The 19,076-nt window shown below is 42.6% G+C and overlaps 1 protein-coding gene across 1 annotated transcript in view; it reads left to right on the top strand.

The window, feature by feature from the left end:
• LOC128704136 (uncharacterized) overlaps nucleotides 1–19,076 on the top strand; it is a 349,915-nt gene that overhangs the window by 312,176 nt on the left and 18,663 nt on the right. The window contains exon 7 of the mRNA XM_070099130.1: nucleotides 1,548–1,628. Within this exon, the coding sequence (XP_069955231.1) occupies nucleotides 1,548–1,628 (81 nt within the window). The remainder of the gene's footprint in view (nucleotides 1–1,547; nucleotides 1,629–19,076) is intronic.

The raw sequence follows: 19,076 nt of genomic DNA, 5'->3' as shown, positions 1-19,076 counted from the left end.
TCTGAGCAAAGCTCAAACTTTTTCTAAATATACTTTATCAGATGGGACTCCATGACTATTACTTGCATTGTGTACGGCATCCTGCAATACCTTTTTTTTTTTTTTAAAGATACTTGAAAGCTGTTCTGAAGTTTGCCAGCTTCTCATACGCTGCCGCCGTCACTGTTAATGTGATCCTCCTAAGATATATTCAACGTGATGTTCACTCACAGGATCTCACCTTTTACGGAGTTTTGTAGGATTTCTCTCAAAGATGTAATCTCTCTCCGATCTTTCTTCCTCTTTCCCGATTTGCATTATCTTGAACATGGATTAAACTCAAACAGCCATATTTTTTCAGTATTCTCGCAACTTAAACCCCCTGAAACGTATTCCCGTCAGCAATTATTATTATTCTTTTCATCAACTTTACATCATCTGTAAATAAAGACGCGTACGAGTATATTTTATGGTAGATTATTTATGTAAACCAAGAACAGTATTGGTCCCAACACTAATCCTTTGGGTGCACTATCTGTTACCCTCGCCCATCCTGATGCTTCCTCTCGTACTCTTCTATTCTACTGAAGAATTAGTAAAAAAAAAAAGTTATAATGTACGTTGGAATTTGATAAATTAGACACATGTGCAACTCTGGGGACATGTGCAACTCTGGACTGAACACATCGACTCAAGGTTGAGGGACTGATTACCTCATTCTCCTCCTGTTCTTCAAGATTCTCCTTTGTATGGACTGATGAAGCCACTGTGTGGCGAAACGTTTCCTCAATAAAGATTCCCCAGAGTTGCACATGTGTCTAATTTATCAACATGTCGGTTCTCTGAACCATTCTTCTACAAACGTTGGAATTTAAAGTTATGGACACCTGTTATCCAAAACCTGCGCTCGGATTTTGTCCGGTATTCTCTTCTTAATTGATTTTTACAGCCATTATACTTTCATTGTACAGGCGCAAAATTATCGAAAACGACGCGTATAAAAAATTCAAATTACTTTACTGAGGGACGATTCTATTTGATATTAAGTTATGTATGGACGATAATCCCAGTATTGTATAACATTATTCAGCTAATTCTCGCTTCACCTGGGACAGTCGCTCAGATTTAAATGTTTGTGTTGTTTTTAGTTACCTCGTTGTTACTCGCAACACGGCCTTTCTTATTTTTTACACAACGGCCGTCTCCCACCAACGCTGGGTGACCCGAAAAAGAAGAAACGTAAAGTTGTTGTCCTTTTTACATCTTGTAATTTGTACAGGAGAAGGGGCTACTAGCCCCTTGCTTTCAGCATTTTAGTCGCTTCTTACGATACGCATGACTTGCGGAAGAAGAAATCTTCTCCACTTCGTCATGAAGATAATTTACTTATTAATGGTTATATACCGTAATTCAACCCAACATAACCTAACCTAATGAAAACATCATTTGTAAATTTGCAAGAAGCGTTGAGAATTTGATGTTTGGGAACCACGTGAAAAAATTATAGCAGGAAAATGAAGATAAGCTGCATTATTACCTTCTAAAATCTCTCTCTCAATCTTCCACAGGTGGAGCTGTTGTATGGAGACGACAGACTACTAGACATCTGGACCTTGATGGAGGTAGCCTACATCTACATGTGGAAGAGGGTGAGTACACGACCCTCATAGTACATATAACCACATGACACAGTGCACATAACTACATGACATATATAGTGCACGTAACTACTTGAGACACAATTGCACACAACTACATGAGACACAGTGCACATAACTACATGACACACAGTGCACATTACTTCATGCTCATAATGCAGAGAGGAACATGACATTTATAGTACACATAACTACAAAACGCTGATAGTGCAGATAACTACATGACTCTGATAGTGCACATTACATGACGCTGATAGTAGATAACGACATGACGCTGATAGTAAATAACTACAAGGCACTGATAGTAGATAACATGACACTGATAGTTCAGATAACTACATAACGCTGATAGTACACATAACTACATGCCACTAATAGTGGATAACTACATGACACTGATAGTAGATAGCGACATGACGCTGGTAGTACAGATAACTACATGACACCGATAGTAGATAACATGACGCTGATAGTTAAGATAACTACATGACGCTGATAGTTGAGATAACTCACTAATGGAACGTGAAGATAATGTTTGTCTCGGTGGCAACTTTGCCCAAGGCAGCAGACGTGTAACGCAAGTGATACACCACCTAATTTAGATGTGTGGACCCGATTATTATGATATAAATATCCTTCAAGGGGAGGGGCGCCTTGATGACGGTGAAAGAGCTCTTGATCCAAGGAATTCAAGCCATCCTCTCCTCTAAATACAAACCTGATTACTGCCCACTCCCCATGTGATGTATGAGCCCAACGGGTTTACTGCTTCCCCATGAATCTAATAATAATAATACTGTAAAGTAAAAGGACAAAAGTGCAACTAATGTGACATTTATTGTGGCAACGTTTTGCTCTCCAGGAGCTTTATCAAGCCATTACCGGTAATGGCTTGATAAAGCTCCTGGAGAGCGAAACGTTGCCACAATAAATGTCACATTAGTTGCACTTGTGTCCTTTTACTTTACATATTGTCGGTAATTCTACCAACTTTATTACAATAATAATACTAATATTAACTGATAAAACCAATAATAATAATAATAATATAACCGTTAACATGAATTATATATTTCCAATGATTAAAAAATAAAGAATTATCAGCATCATAAAAAAACATGAAACAAATTCCTAAAATGTAAAATTAAACTGTGGCGCGGAAGAGACATTCCCGTAGAGCAAGCTTTGTAGACAGCTTAATCATTTGCAAAAGCTTTTTTCATTTGTGGAAAGCTTTGGTGTTCCGCAGTTCGGTTGGTAGCGTACTCAGCTCACACACTGAGGTCTGTGGTTCGATCTCTGGTGAGGGTGAAAATATTGGGGGCGTCTTCCTTAAGACACCTGCTGTCCATGTTCACCTAGCAGCAAGTAGGTACGTGGGTGTTAGTCGACTGGTGTGGGTTGCATCCTGGGGACAAAATTGTGAAGAGTAGTACATGGTAGTGCCAGCTGCTGGCTGGCTGGTTGGCTGGTTGGCTGGCTGGCTGGCTGGCTGGTTGGCTGGCTGGCTGGCTGGCTGGCTGGCTGGCTGGCTGGCGGACGATGGAAGAGACAAGGAAACCACAAGTAAGAACATAAGAACGAAGGAACACTGCAGCAGGCCTACTGGCCCATGCGAGGCAGGTCCAAGTCTCCTACCGGCTTAAGCCAATGCACCCAACCTAGTCAGGTCAGGTCACCTTGACTTAAGGGAGGAACACGGCAACCGTCCTGGTAGCACAAGCTAATCAGGTCCAACTCACACCCACCCACACCCACTCATGTATTTATCCAACCTATTTTTAAAGCTACACAACGTTCTGGCCTCTATAACTGTACTTGGGAGTTTGTTCCACTCATCCACAACTCTATTACCAAACCAGTACTTTCCTATATCCTTCCTGAATCTGAATTTTTCTAACTTAAAACCATTGCTGCGAGTCCTGTCTAGGCTAGATATTTTCAGCACACTATTTACATCCCCTTTATTTATTCCTGTCTTCCATTTATACACCTCAATCATATCCCCCCTAATTCTACGTCTTTCTAGAGTGCAGATTCAGGGCCCTTAGTCTATCCTCATAGGGAAGGTTTCTGATACATGGGATCAACTTTTGTCATCCTCCTTTGTACATTTTCCATAGCATTTATATCCATTCTGTAATACGGTGACCAAAACTGTGCAGCATAATCTAAATGAGGCCTAACCAAGGATGTATATAGACTGGTTATAAATGACCATAATTTTTAAAGGGGTGGACCGGTAAGCCAGCGGAAGGCCTCGGTCAGATGACCAAAAGCTCCAAAGGCGGGTCATCATCTGACTAAGACCCGCGTCAGGAAACATTTGTCCTGTTTCCTGACGAACCTTACCTAACCTAACCTGTATAGAGTTGAAGAACAACCTGAGGACTCCTATTATTTATGCTTCTTGATATAAAGCCAAGGATTCTATTAGCTTTATTGCGAACACTTATGCACTGTTGTCTTGGTTTCAGATTACTGCTAACCAGAACTTCTAAATCTTTTTCGCAATCCGTAATATTAAGATCTACATTATTTAGTTTATATGTGGCATGGTTATTGTCCTGTCCAACATTTAGAACTTTGCATTTGTCTATATTAAACTGCATCTGCCACCTCTCCGACCACTGCATCAGTCTACTCAAATCTTCCTGGAGTGCTCTAATGTCCTCGTCAGAATGAATTCGACGGCCTATTTTGGTGTCATCGGCAAACTTGCTGATGTCGCTCTTTATGCCCTCATCTATGTCGTTTATGTATATTGTGAACAGCAGGGGGCCCAACACTGACCCCTGTGGAACACCGCTCGTGACGCTTCCCCACTCACATGACACACACATGAAACAATATAAACCTTTATTATCACAATGTTTCGCTCAAGATCCTCATCAAGTTATATAACCTGATTATCTTTCAGTGAAACGTTCTTATGATAAGAGTAAACGTTGCTTCATGTACTCATCTGTATGTACTCACCTATATGTACTGTGGTTGCAGGGGGCCAAGTCTTAGCTCCTGGACCTGCCTCTGCCTGGATTTCCTCTTTCCTTTTAGCGTGATCGCTATCATATCTATTCCTAAAAGTATGTGTGTCTGCCTCCATCCCTTCGTGTGCAGGTCTTTCATCTTCCTGGCTGGGGAAAAGAAGGGAGGAGGGAAGCTTTATCTAGTTAAAGGGAGAAGTAGTTTTATTGTCACATTTAAATCAGTAGTGGGGGACGGGGAGCCGCCAGGGAGAGATATCGGAAATATAATTTTCAAGGTAATTTACCAGGGAGAGATATTGGAAGTATAATTTTCAAGATAATTTACCAGAGAGAGATATCGAAATGTAATTTTCAAGATAATTTTCCAGGGAGAGATATCGGAAACAATTTTCAAGATAATTTTCCAGGGAGAGATATCGGAAATATAATTTTCAAGATAATTTACCAGAGATATCGAAATGTAATTTTCAAGATAATTTACCAGGGAGAGATATCGGAAACATAATTTTCAATATAATTTACCAGGGAGAGATATCGGAAATATAATTTTCAAGATAATTTACCAAGGAGAGATATCGGAAATATAATTTTCAAGATAATTTACCAGGAAGAGATATCGAAATGTAATTTTCAAGATAATTTACCAGGGAGAGATATCGGAAATATAATTTTCAAGATAATTTACGTTGGCGAGGCCTGGCGAAGCGAGTCTTAAGTAACATAGTCATTATTATGCCTTAATGCCGGTGAAAGAATTGGAACTACCCCTCCCTCTTCTTGGATCAAACCTGATTGCTTCCCAATGTAATAATACGCAGAGTCCTGGTGAATTCACCAACACTCACATACACTTGTCCTGAAACTCACTGGAATATCCTTTATGTCGCAACCGGAAGGGCTCGGATTCGATTTCTGGGAGGGGCAAGACATATAGGCAAATCTTAAAGCTGTTGTCCACGATATACTCAGCCAATAATAAATATGTACCTGGGAAGATAGTCGGTTGTTCTAGGTTACAGCACAGAGGACCTTACGAGGTACCTTAGTTCTCCCGTCTTCTAATAACAAGCTCATTTTTCCACTATAATCTACCTTGTCCGTAATTACCATCGCAGTTGCTCAGACCTCTACAACACAATTATCCTCAAAGATTTGTTAAGTTATGCCATGAATTAAAGTAAGATTCTAGACTTCACCTTACGAAACAGACAAAACAAATGCGATAGTAATTACGGACAAAGTAGATTATTGTGGAAAAATGAACATGTTATTATACGACCGGGGAACTTACGTGCCTCTTAATGCAAGTACATCATATTACTGAACTTCGTTGGGTTATCCTGGGTTAAATAAACCTTGGAATGCTTTGCTGTTTCTTTTTATTATTATTATTAACACACTGGCCGATTCCCACCAAGGCAGGGTGGCCCGAAAAAGAAAAACTTTCACCATCATTCACTCCATCACTGTCTTGCCAGAAGGGTGCTTTACACTACAGTTTTTAAACTGCAACATTAACACCCCTCCTTCAGAGTGCAGGCACTGTACTTCCCATCTCCAGGACTCAAGTCCGGCCTGCCGGTTTCCCTGAACCCCTTCATAAATGTTACTTTGCTCACACTCCAACAGCACGTCAAGTATTAAAAACCATTTGTCTCCATTCACTCCTATCAAACACGCTCACGCATGCCTGCTGGAAGTCCAAGCCCCTCGCACACAAAACCTCCTTTACCCCCTCCCTCCAACCTTTCCTAGGCCGACCTCTACCCCGCCTTCCTTCCACTACAGACTGATACACTCTTGAAGTCATTCTGTTTAGCTCCATTCTCTCTACATGTCCGAACCACTTCAACAACCCTTCCTCAGCCCTCTGGACAACAGTTTTGGTAATCCCGCACCTCCTCCTAACTTCCAAACTACGAATTCTCTGCATTATATTCACACCACACATTGCCCTCAGACATGACATCTCCACTGCCTCCAGCCTTCTCCTCGCTGCAACATTCATCACCCATGCTTCACACCCATATAAGAGCGTTGGTAAAACTATACTCTCATACATTCCCCTCTTTGCCTCCAAGGACAAAGTTCTTTGTCTCCACAGGCTCCTAAGTGCACCGCTCACCCTTTTCCCTCATCAATTCTATGATTCACCTCATCTTTCATAGACCCATCCGCTGACACGTCCACTCCCAAATATCTGAATACATTCACCTCCTCCATACTCTCTCCCTCCAATCTGATATCCAATCTTTCATCACCTAATCTTTTTTTTATCCTCATAACCTTACTCTTTCCTGTATTCACTTTTAATTTTCTTCTTTTGCTGGGTTATCCTGGGTTAAATAAATCTAAGAATGTTTCGCTGGGTTATGCTGGGTTAAATAAATCTAAGAATGTTTTGCTGGGTTATCCTGGGTTAAATAAATCTAAGAATGCCTTACTGGGTTATCCTGAGTTAAATAAGCTTGAACATGTCTTCGCTCAGTGCTCGTTCATTGTGAAGTTATAAACCGATTTTTATCCCGTCGGTAAAAATAGACATTAGCGACTTAGAATTATTATTATTATTGTTATTATTATTATTATTACATTCATGGGGAAGCGCCAAACCCGTAGGGGTAACATCTCCCCCGGGGGAATGGGAGGTGATGAGGTTTTATTCCAGAAAGAGGACGGTGACTCCAATTTTGGGACGAAGAGCCCTTTACGGGTATCAAGGCATATTGCCCTTGAAGGGATGAGTGACTCAGAGCGGTGATAGTGGCAACAACACAACAGATACGGGGAGAAGAGAGAGTGCTCTTAAACTTTACCCTGCAGTAAAGAAAGACAGGAATTGTTGTTAGTCTTTGTCCTAGAGACCGTAACCTCTCCTGGTGCTTAGCAACCCATTTGTTGTCCTATTTTTGGCTGTGGCTGTAGAGAGTGGAGACAAACCCCCAGCTTCCTCCTCCTCTCCCGAGGAAGTCAACACAGGATGAGATGCAAAACAACCACAGAAAGAGTTGAATGATAGCTTTAGGCCTTTCGTGTTGCAATCAACACATCAGGAGCTTGCAGTGTTGCAGAAAAGAGGAGGAGGTCCAAGCAAATACTATCACAGGGAAAGCAAAGGCGTTCCCTGTGATCGTATCTGCTTGAACCTCCTCCTCTTCTCTGCAACACCGCAAGCTCTTGATGATGTGCTGATTACAATACGAAAGGCCTAGAGCTATCATTCAACTCCCACCGTGATTGTTTTGCATTTTGTTTCGCTTGTTCGCGATATTTGTATAATAGGAAAAGATGTTACCTCGAAGGACTAAGCATTTCCACACCCAAATATTTTACTGTTTTTATTAAGAAGTATTGTCTAGTCTGCGCTGTATGGTCTTGTTACTCCAGTAAAGTCTGACACACTGGGATTTGCAAGAATTTATTAAATAACCTGCAGCAATAAATAAGTTTGTAAACGTAGCAATTACTGAATTACAAAGCAACATCTGTTCCCTTATTATTATTGTTCTTCAGTCTGGTTGTGGAGTGCAAAATATTCTAGTATGTGCCTTTCCCATATACTTCTTTCACCTCTTTCAACATCCTCATCCCTCCTCTCCCTCACTCCACCTTCCTCTCACAGCCTCTACCTCAGTCCACCGTCCTCTCACAGCCTCTCCCTCACTCCACCGTCCTCTCACAGCCTCTCCCTCACTCCACCGTCCCCTCACAGTATCTCCCTCACTTCACTGTCCTCTCACAGCCTCTACCTCACTCTACCGTCCTCTCACAGCCTCTCCCTCACTCCACCGTCCTCTCACAGCCTCTCCCTCACTCCACCGTCCCCTCACAGTATCTCTCTCACTTCACTGTCCTCTCACAGCCTCTACCTCACTCCACCGTCCTCTTACAGCCTCTCCCTCACTCCACCGTCCCCCTCACAGCCTCTCCCTCACCGCAGTCAGTTCCGTTCGAGTCGAGACAGTCGACAGTTTGCTTATATCAGCCTCTCGCTCAATCACCCTACTCCAGGTAAGGTTTATGAGGTGTGTGTGTGGGTGTAGAGGGGGTGTTGGAGGGGGTGTTGGAGGTGGCGCTGGAGCTTTGTGTGTGCTCCTCCACAGCATCGCCCAGACTCCAGGTTGTAAAGCTCCAGTCACACACAACTTTCAGGGTAACAATTCAGAACAAAATTCAATATGAATAATTTAGCTTGCAACGAAAAAACAAAACTGATTTGATTCAAGTGCAGGCAGAAATATGTGAATAAGTCTCCATACACCTGCTGCCACTATTCAACAAGCAATAAATAGGTACCTAAAGTCAACTGACTGTTTGGCTCTTGTTGTTATCCTGCGATAACGCTCCGAGATACAACATAATTTTTTTCTACATCTTCGTAATGGCTCAGACACTAGGAGTGAGGAGACAGACTGGAAGTGAGGAGAGACATTGGGAGTGAGGCGAGATACTGGGAGTTAAGAAAGACTTGGGAGAAGTACTCCCAATGTCTTTCCTTACTCCCAGTGTCTCTCCCAAGTCTTTCCTCAATACCAGTGTCTCTTCCCAAGTCTTCACTCCCGTGCATCTCCCAAGTCTTTCATCACTCCCAGTGTCTCTCTCAAATCCTCACTCCCAGTGTCTCTCCCAAGTCTTTCCTTACTCCCAATGTCTCTCCCCAAGTCTTCACTCTCAGTGTCTCCCGTGTGTCGCAGTGAAAACTCCCGTGTGTCTCCCATGTCTTTCATCACTACCAGTGTCTCTCCCAAATCCTCATTCCCAGTGTCTCTCACAAGTCCTCATTCCCAGTGTCTCTCCCAAGTCCTCACTCCCAGTGTCTCTCCCCAAGTCTTGACTGCCAGTGTGTGTGCCAAGAATTGGCTCCCCGTGTCATGCCCTAGCATCAGGCTGGCCAGGGCTTCACACCCAGTGTCATGTGCCAGCATCAGGCTGGCCAGGGATCACACCCAGTGTCATGTGCCAGCATCAGGCTGGCCAGGGATCACACCCAGTGTCATGTGCCAGCATCAGGCTGGCCAGGGATCACACCCAGTGTCATGTCCCAGCATCAGGCTGGCCAGGGATCACACCCAGTGTCATGTCCCAGCATCAGGCTGGCCAGAGATCACACCCAGTGTCATGTCCCAGCATCAGGCTGGCCAGGGATCACACCCAGTGTCATGTCCCAGCATCAGGCTGGCCAGGGATCACACCCAGTGTCATGTGCCAGCATCAGGCTGGCCAGGGATCACACCCAGTGTCATGTGCCAGCATCAGGCTGGCCAGGGATCACACCCGGCCAAGTAGCGGGGATCTCCGCCATACTCCTCTTCTGATGCTCATTAAAAGTTTCTCATCCTGAAGTTTTGTAAGAAACTTCCGGCAACATTACTGCTGCTCTGGTGAAGGATACTCCTTGTTGCTGTTGTTGCTTTTGTTACTCTTGTTGTTGTTGCTCTTGTTACTCTTGTTGTTGTTGCTCTTGTTACTCTTGTTGTTGCTCGTGTTGATGTTATTTTCTTGTTGATGTTATTGTTTTCTTGTTGTTGCTCTTGTTGATGTTATTGTTTTCTTGTTGTTGCTCGTGTTGATGTTATTGTTTTCTTGTTGTTGTTGCTCGTGTTGATGTTATTGTTTTCTTGTTGTTGCTCGTGTTGATGTTATTGTTTTCTTGTTGTTGTTACTCTTGTTGGTATTACTGTTTTCTTCTTGTTGTTCTTGTTACTCTTGTTGGTATTACTGTTTTCTTGGTGTTGTTGATCTTGTTGATGTTACTGTTTTCTTGTTGTTGCTTCTGTTATTTTCTTCACTGCTGCTGTTCTTGTTCTTTTTGTATTGTCTTTGCTGCAGATTCTGCTGCACCAATCCACAAGGAAAGACGATCCACAACACAAAAGAGACAACCCATAACTAATCCACAACCCAAAATAAGTCACAATCCACAACAAGGTAAACCACAACTAACAAATAAGAGAGAAGCTACAACTAATGCGCAATATCGAGAACCCACAACTAACCCATAAGAGACAACGCACAAGAGAGACAAACCAGAAGAGAGACAAGCCACATCTAACCCACAAAAGAGACAATCCACAATTAATCACAAGATAGAGATTAAACTAGATGACGTATTGATCCAATATCCCTACGGGGAAGCGTTAAATCCGTGGAGGTCATGCAGCTCCTTGGGAACGGGAAGTAATTAGGTATGGTACAAGAGGAGGGTAGCTCCAGTTCCTAGAATCATTATTTTTCCACCTGCATGAAGGTACCTTCTCCCCTCCTACAAGAAGCCAGCTGACTGTTGCAGCCAGCGTCCTGCACCTTTTATTCTTCAGGAGACTCGACTCTAGCGTAAATTTTGAAGTTACAATAAACATTATCCACTAAAGAGGAAAGAAGCAGGTATATCTTTTCTTCAGAGAGATGCCTTCATGTTGACGAGCTCTTGATCCAAGAATTAGAGCTACCCCTACCCTTGGCTCAAATTTGATTACCTCTCATTCCGGAAGTACAGTATAACAAACGCTGGTTTAACACCTCCCCAAGCATATAATAAAACAGATTGCATTTCATTACACAAAATGTTAAACCCAATTGGTCAGTGAGAAGAATGGTGGAGGCTCGATCCTTGGTCCGCTAATCGCGACCCGGTCTCTCATCAGTCAGGCTGTTGGTAAAGCAAAGCTAGTGTTTATGCGGATGCAGCAACGGTATATGATGCAGAGATTGCGTGTGGGTGCAGCGGGTAGGAGGGAAATCAATGCAGTCGTCGCCTAACTCACTGTAATCAAGAATATCACCACACTGTCATTATCAACCTCTGACTGATGCTTTCTTTCTTAAACTGCAATATTGCTGCCAGTAACACAGTGTTGCTGGACATGTCACAGTGTTGCTGCGAGTATCACAGTGTTGCTAGAAGTGTTACAGTGTTGCTAGAAGTGTTACAGTGTTGCTAGAAGTGTTACAGTGGTGCTGACAGTATCACAGTGTTGCTGGACATGTCACAGTGTTGCTGCGAGTATCACAGTGTTGCTAGAAGTGTTACAGTGGTGCTGACAGTATCACAGTGTTCCTGCCAGTATCACAGTGTTTCTGGACATGTCACAGTGTTGCTGCAAGTATCACAGTGTTGCTAGAAGTGTTACAGTGGTGCTGACAGTATCACAGTGTTCCTGCCAGTATCACAGTGTTGCTGGACATGTCACAGTGTTGCTGCAAGTATCACAGTGTTGCTAGAAGTGTCACAGTGTTGCTGCAAGCATCACAGTGTTGCTAGAAGTGTCACAGTGTTGCTGCAAGCATCACAGTGTTGCTAGAAGTGTCACAGTGTTGCTGCCAGTATCAGTGTTGCTGCAAGCATCACAGTGTTGCTAGAAGTGTCACAGTGTTGCTGCCAGTATCACAGTGTTGCTGCAAGTATTACAGTGTTGCTGGACGTTTCATAGTGTTGATACAGTATCACAGTGTTTCTGGAAGTGTCACAGTGATACTGCTAGTATCACAGTGTTGCTGGAAGTGTCACAGTGTTGTTGCAAGTATCACAGTGCTGCTAGGAGTGCCACAGTGTTGCTGCAAGTATCACAATGTTGCTAGAAGTGTCACAGTGTCGTTGAACGTGTCACAGCGTTGCTGCAAGTGTCAGTGTTGTTGGACGTGTCACAGCGTTGCTGCAAGTATCACAATGTTGCTAGAAGTGTCACAGTGTCGTTGAACGTGTCACAGCGTTGCTGCAAGTATCAGTGTTGTTGGACGTGTCACAGTGTTGTTGAAAGTGTCGCGGTACTCTGACGAATAGAACACAACAAAAGAAAAAAGAAATCAGAATCTAGCCTTCGTAAAGTAAAAAGTTTAGTACTGGAAGGAATAAGTAGATCTGATGGTAAACACAGGGGGAGACGGAAATGTAATTAACAGCAAACTGAGTTAGTACCTCTTCCAAGGTTCTCTCTTTGTATCTCTCCCAGAGTTCTTTTTTACTACCTTTTCCAAGGTTCTCTCTTTGTATCTCTTCCAGGGTTCTCTTCTATCTCTTCAAAGGTTTATTCTTAGTATCTGTTCAAAAGATCTCCCGTAATAACTCTTCAAAAGTTCTCTCTCTCTTGTAGTACCTCTTCAAAAGTTCTCTTGTAGTACCTCTTCAAAAGTTCTCTTGTAGTACCTCTTCAAAAGTTCTCTTGCAGTACCTCTTCAAAAGTTCTCTTGCAGTACCTCTTCAAAAGTTCTCTTGTAGTACCTCTTCAAAAGTTCTTTTGTAGTACCTCTTCAAAAGTTCTTTTGTAGTACCTCTTCAAAAGTTCTCTTGTAGTACCTCTTCAAAAGTTCTCTTGTAGTACCTCTTCAAAAGTTCTTTTGTAGTACCTCTTCAAAAGTTCTTTTGTAGTACCTCTTCAAAAGTTCTCTCGTAGTACCTGTTCAAAGGTTTTCTCGTAGTACCTCTTCAAAAGTTCTCTCGTAGTACGTGTTCAAAAGATCTCTCGTAGTACCTCTTCAACAGTTCACTCCCCTCAAGATGCAGATTATTTCTGCTATTCATTATCCTACTATTCATTATCAAACTCTTCACATGCGGTGCCTGGGTGGCAATGCGGTGCCTGGGTGGCAATGCGGTGCCTGGGTGGCAATGCGGTGTCTGGGTGGCAATGCGGTGCCTGGGTGGCAATGAAGGTCTCTTGATCCTAAGAACTACCTTTCCTTTCCTTGGATCGAAAATCATCGTTTCTCATTCCACAGGAGGTGTATGACTGCGTTTAGCGTCCCCTCCCCCAAGTACGGTCACTCAGGAATCAAGCCGATCTGATAAGCTCAATCCTGACCGAAACTTCGTCTAAATTAAAGGCTTACGCCGTGTAATGTGTCTTTATAGCCACTATGGAGGGAGTTAACGTTACCTTGCTTCAATAAATGTCTTGTTTAAGTTCTGACAAGTTGTACATGAATGGTATACATTACCGACAAGAAGAAGAAGTAGACACATGTGCAACATCTTGGTATCTTTATTTGTAACGTCTCGGCAACCCGTGGCTTTATCAGTATAAGGACATAATATGAAGACTGCAGAACTATATACAAAAGATGAGGAAATCAGTCCCTCATCCCTGGAGTTGAAGAGCACCCTCATCTTCAAGACTAGGGTGCTCTTCAACTTCAAGACCGAGGGACTGACTACCTCATCTTTTGTATACAGTTCTACATTCTTCACATTAGGTCCTTGTAATGTATTGATAAAGCCACTGGTTGGTGAAACGTCTACAAATAAAGATACCAAGATGTTGCACGTGTCTAATTCTTCATCAAACTCTGTCATGCTTAACAACACTGTTATATTTAAACATCATCAACGACAAGAATAACAGCAGTTTTTATTAATGTATTCTTCACTGAAAATCAGTTACTGCGGGTTTCATTCATGAGATGACCCGCTCGATACTTGCCCTCATCTCGCTACGTTCATTTTCTTACAAAGTATCCAACGTAAACATCTTAATTTTCCTGCAAATGTATAAATACTATGTTTTAACTAATACTATTTTTTTATTTTTAGAAGTACATGATACAACTTACACAGACCTAGCTAACATCAATGACATAATACAGTGGACCCCCGCATAACGATTACCTCCGAATGCGACCAATTATGTAAGTGTATTTATGTAAGTGCGTTTGTACGTGTATGTTTGGGGGTCTGAAAGGAATAATCTACTTCACAATATTCCTTATGGGAATAAATTCGGTCAGTACTGGCACCTGAACATACTTATGGAGTGAAAAAATATCGTTAACCGGGGGTCCACTGTATATATAGACAGCCCCTGGTTATGCAGAGCATTTCGGGCAATTAGGTTAATTTTGTTCCCAGGACGCGACCCACACCAGTCGGCTAATACCCAGGTATTTACTCGCTGGTATGTGAATAGGGACAGCAGGTGTCTTAAGGAAATACGCCCAATGTTTCCAACTGTACCTGGGATTGAACCACAGACTCTCAATATGTGTACTGAGTGAGCTACCGAGTTACGGGACACAGATTAAATTAAGTTAGGTTGGGGTAGGTTAGGTTACACAAATAAATAAAACACGTATATAACGACAAACAAGCACATTAAAAGTCACAATATTTCTTGTAACGAGGTTTCTGAAAATAAACAAAACGTTCAGATCTCTACGTTGTAACTCGCGGTGCGAGAAAGGATTACTCAATGGCCCAGTAAGAGGATTTTAAAAACTGTGTAACTGCTTAAATAGTTGTGTCCTTGACTTAAGGTGTGTCCGTGGTAGAACACTTAGCTCCCTTGACCGCTGGTGTGCGGCCAACTACAGTACCGAGACTGACCTGTCATTCATGGTACAAGTCAATACATACACCATGACTGTATTTAGTATTACACAAAGTACAAGTCAACATACACCAAGACTATCCTTAGTATTACATAAGGCAAGTTAACACATACAACAAGACTATGTTTAGTGTTAAACAAGGTACAAGTGAATACATACACCATGTTGATAAACACCAACAAAAGAACTAACAGTGTGTGGGGGACTTTGAGTGGTCACGGGTCATTGAACCTCCACCTCATTGATTCATTCTATTCAGACCAAAGACTTGGTTCACTTGATTCAAAAAAAAGGCCATGAAAGGGCACCTGAAAAATCCAATTTGTGTATTTCTTTTATAATGGATATTTTCAAATATAACATTGTGATAAAAGTTTTACCACAGAAATGCTGAAGTTTTACGGTAAAACTTCAGCATTTCTGTGAGTGTTTCCGTCATGGGAAGTCATGATGTTGGTGAAGGGATGTTGATGAAAATATCAGAGCTACAGTCTCCTTCCTTGGATCAAATCTCATTGCTGGCCATTCTTTAGGTACTTTATGACTCTTAAGGGTTTAATGATTACCAGTAAATACACTAAAATAGCAGTATACTTCCTTAACGTTGTGAAACTACTGAACAGTGCACAGACACACACACACACACACACACACACACACACACACACACACACACACACACACACACACACACACACACACACACACACACACACACAGGGATGCTAGGAAGTACTTCAGTCATAGAGTTGTCAGGAAGTGGAATAGTCTGGCAAGTGATGTAGTGGATGCAGGAACCATACATAGCTTTAAGACGAGGTATGACAAAGCTCAGGGAGCAGAGAGAGAGAGGACCTAACAGCGATCAGTGAAGAGACGGGGTCAGGAGCTGAGTCTCGACCCCTGCAACCACAATTAGGTGAGTGCACACAGGTATCATGCTTCTCTCCCGGGCTCCCTGCTATGGCGGTCACTAGTAAATCGCTCCAATGTCATTTTTTTCAAATAAACTCAATTTTCATCCAAAAATTGCCTCTAGCGTCAGGGCTGGCTGTTCGGGAGGCACGAGCGCAGAAATTAAATTAAAATGAAGGCAAATGGCAGAGAGATATTGCTGGCGAGGGGAGGTGTGGGGAGGTTAGATGCGTGGAGGGAAGGTGCGTGGAGGGAAGGTGCGGGGAGGGAAGGTGCGGGGAGGGAAGGTGCGTACAGGGGGAGATGCTGGGATGCGATATGCTGGAAGGTGAGTGGATTGGATGAGCCGGGAGGGAAGGCGCGTAGAGGAAAGATGCGGGAAGGGAAAATCCGTAGAGGGGAAGTGCGGGGAGGAGAGGAGCGATGAGTGGATGTGCGGGGAGGAGAGGAGCGATGAGTGGATATGCGGGAAGGGAAGGTGCGTAGAGGAAAGGTGCGGGAAGTGGATGTGCGGGAAGGGAAGGTGCGTAGAGGGGATGTGCGGGAAGGGAAGGTTAGTAGAGGGGAGGTGAGTGGAAGAGATGATCGGGGAGGGAAGGTGCGGGTAAGTGCCTGGAGGAGGGGATGTGCGGGAAGGTACGTAGAGACGAAGTAGGGGGAGAGAATGTGCGAAAGGGGAAGGTATGTAAAGGGGAGGTGCGTGGAGGGGAAGAGCGGGGAGGGGACCTGGGGAGAGGGAAGGTACGGTCGTAAAGCCTTCCTGCTAGAAGTATTTCTCCTGTGATGATACTTTATGGCTCAGGTTCCTGGTCTGAGCAAGTGTGCAGTACAGGGGAGATCAGGGCTGCCTAGACCAAACAAAAGCGAGAGAGAGAGAGAGAGAGAGAGAGAGAGAGAGAGAGAGAGAGAGAGAGAATTTTTGGGACTAAATTAAATTTGAGGCATGTGCTTGTTTGCAAACTGGTAATTAGTTGGTCCATTAGGCACGCACAATTGCCTTGATGTACACCTGCTCCACCACACCATCAATATAGTGAGATAATAAAAAATACTGTAAAACATCACAATTTACTCGTTCGCAAAAAAAAAAAAAAATCTTTTATGAACACGGTGAAATTTAATTTCTCTTTAAAATGTCAGGCTCTAAACATTTTAAGAAATATAATAAATATTAAAAATAGTTCTTTCAGTAGCAACGTCAAAGCGCTGCGTGAGCTTGTTGATTGCATATACGATATGTATATCAATTCCCTTCACACAGGGAGGGGAGGGTGTCTTGATGCTGAAGGGCTCTTGATTCCGTAAGTTTGGTTTACGGAGTTTATCGACTGCACTAGCATGTATCCATGTATCATGTACACTACTAGAGGATACTTTAATCCCTTAGATACTAATCTATGCTTTCACCATGAGGCGGGCCAAAACGACAAAGGTTTGAATCCTCGGCTAGTCGCAGTGTTGTTATTGATTAATACCACTCGTTCGTGGTTACAATTATATATATATATATATATATATATATATATATATATATATATATATATATATATATATATATATATATATATATATGTGTGTGTGTGTGTGTGGTGAAAAAAAATAGCGAACAAGCGATGCAAGATGCAAAACAACCACGGGGGGAGTTGAAAGATAGCTCTAGGCCTTTCGTGTTGCAATCAACACATTAGGACCTTGCAGTGTTACAGAAAAGAGGATGAAATCCGAGCAAACACGTTCAGAGTGAGAGTTTATTGGGAGATACACATCTCTCTATGTATCTAACCTTCCCGAGGAGATGGAGATACTTGGCCCTTCCCCGAATGTAACATAATTGTCTCCCATTTCCCGAGCCCTGTATGGCCCTATGGATAAATTATATGTATCATTTCCAATTCCTTGGATCAAGAGCTCCGTCAACAAGGATGTTCACTTTATAACACCACGAGGAAGAACATTTAAAGAGCAAGAAATGGGAAAGGTATCCAGTGTTCAAAGTTTGTATGAAGAAGACAAAAAACCACATTCGGTATTTTAAATTCAATTACCGCGTAAACGTAAGAGAAAAGAAGTGACCACAACATACACAGACATGTAAAAATCACAAATGCAGTATGAAAGTGTATAATAATAATAATAATAATGCTATCTTTATTTACTACAAGTACATGGTATACAAGCCTAGCTGACATCAATGACATATTACTATATAGAAAGCCGTTTGTTATGCTGAGCATTTCGGGCAAATTAGATCCTTGTCCCAGGATGCGACCCACACCAGTCGACTAACACCCACGTACCCATTTTACTGATGGGCGAACATAAACAACCGGTGTAAAGAAACACGCCTAATGTTTCTTTCTACCCGTGCTGGGAATCGAACGCAGACCCTCGCCGTGTGAAGAGTGTTTTAGCGACCAGGTGTTTGAAGACAGCGACAGAGGTTGCAAAACAGTATTGTGGGCAGAGTACTCACGATCTTCAGAGTGCCAGTACTCAACAGATACAATTATGTTTTACACCCACAAACATACTGCCACTTCATTATTAAGATAATCAGGTTTGATACAATGAAGAGTGTAGCTCCGGTTCCTTGGAGCAAGAGACCTCCACTACCATTAGTGAACCCCCTCCCCTTCAAAGAGAGACAGGTAGGAAAGACATGGACACTGACAGTTGAGATGATAAGAGGGAAGGGCTCAGAATATGCCTGTCAGTCAACATTAAGGAGTGAGAAAGTGAGACGGTAGTGGTGGTGGGTGGCACATGACAGATAATAATAATAGTAATAATTATAATAGTAATAATTATAATAATAATAAAAGTAATAATTATAATAATAGTAATAATAATCATCTTTATTTCTACAAGTACATGTACATGGCATACAAGCATAGCTGACATCAATGACATACTACTATATAGAAAGCCCCTTATTATGCAGGGCATTTCGGGCAAATTATGTTAATTTTGTCCCAGGATGCCATCCACACCAATCGACGAACACCTAGGTACCTATTTTACTGATAGGTGAACATGGACAGCAGGTATCTTAAGAAAATATGTCCTAATGTTTCCACTCGTACCGGGGATCGACCCCTGGACATCAGTGTGTGAGCCGAGTGCGCTAGCAATCGAGCTACTGGACACCATAGGGATGAAGTGCGAATAAAGCGCTTTCTTTTAAGCACCCTTAGTGTGTGACGCTGACACTGAA

The sequence above is a fragment of the Cherax quadricarinatus genome, chromosome 66 (genome assembly GCF_038502225.1).
Source record: "Cherax quadricarinatus isolate ZL_2023a chromosome 66, ASM3850222v1, whole genome shotgun sequence".
NCBI classification, from domain to species: Eukaryota; Metazoa; Arthropoda; class Malacostraca; order Decapoda; family Parastacidae; genus Cherax; species Cherax quadricarinatus.
This window is presented reverse-complemented; position numbering and strand designations above follow the sequence as displayed.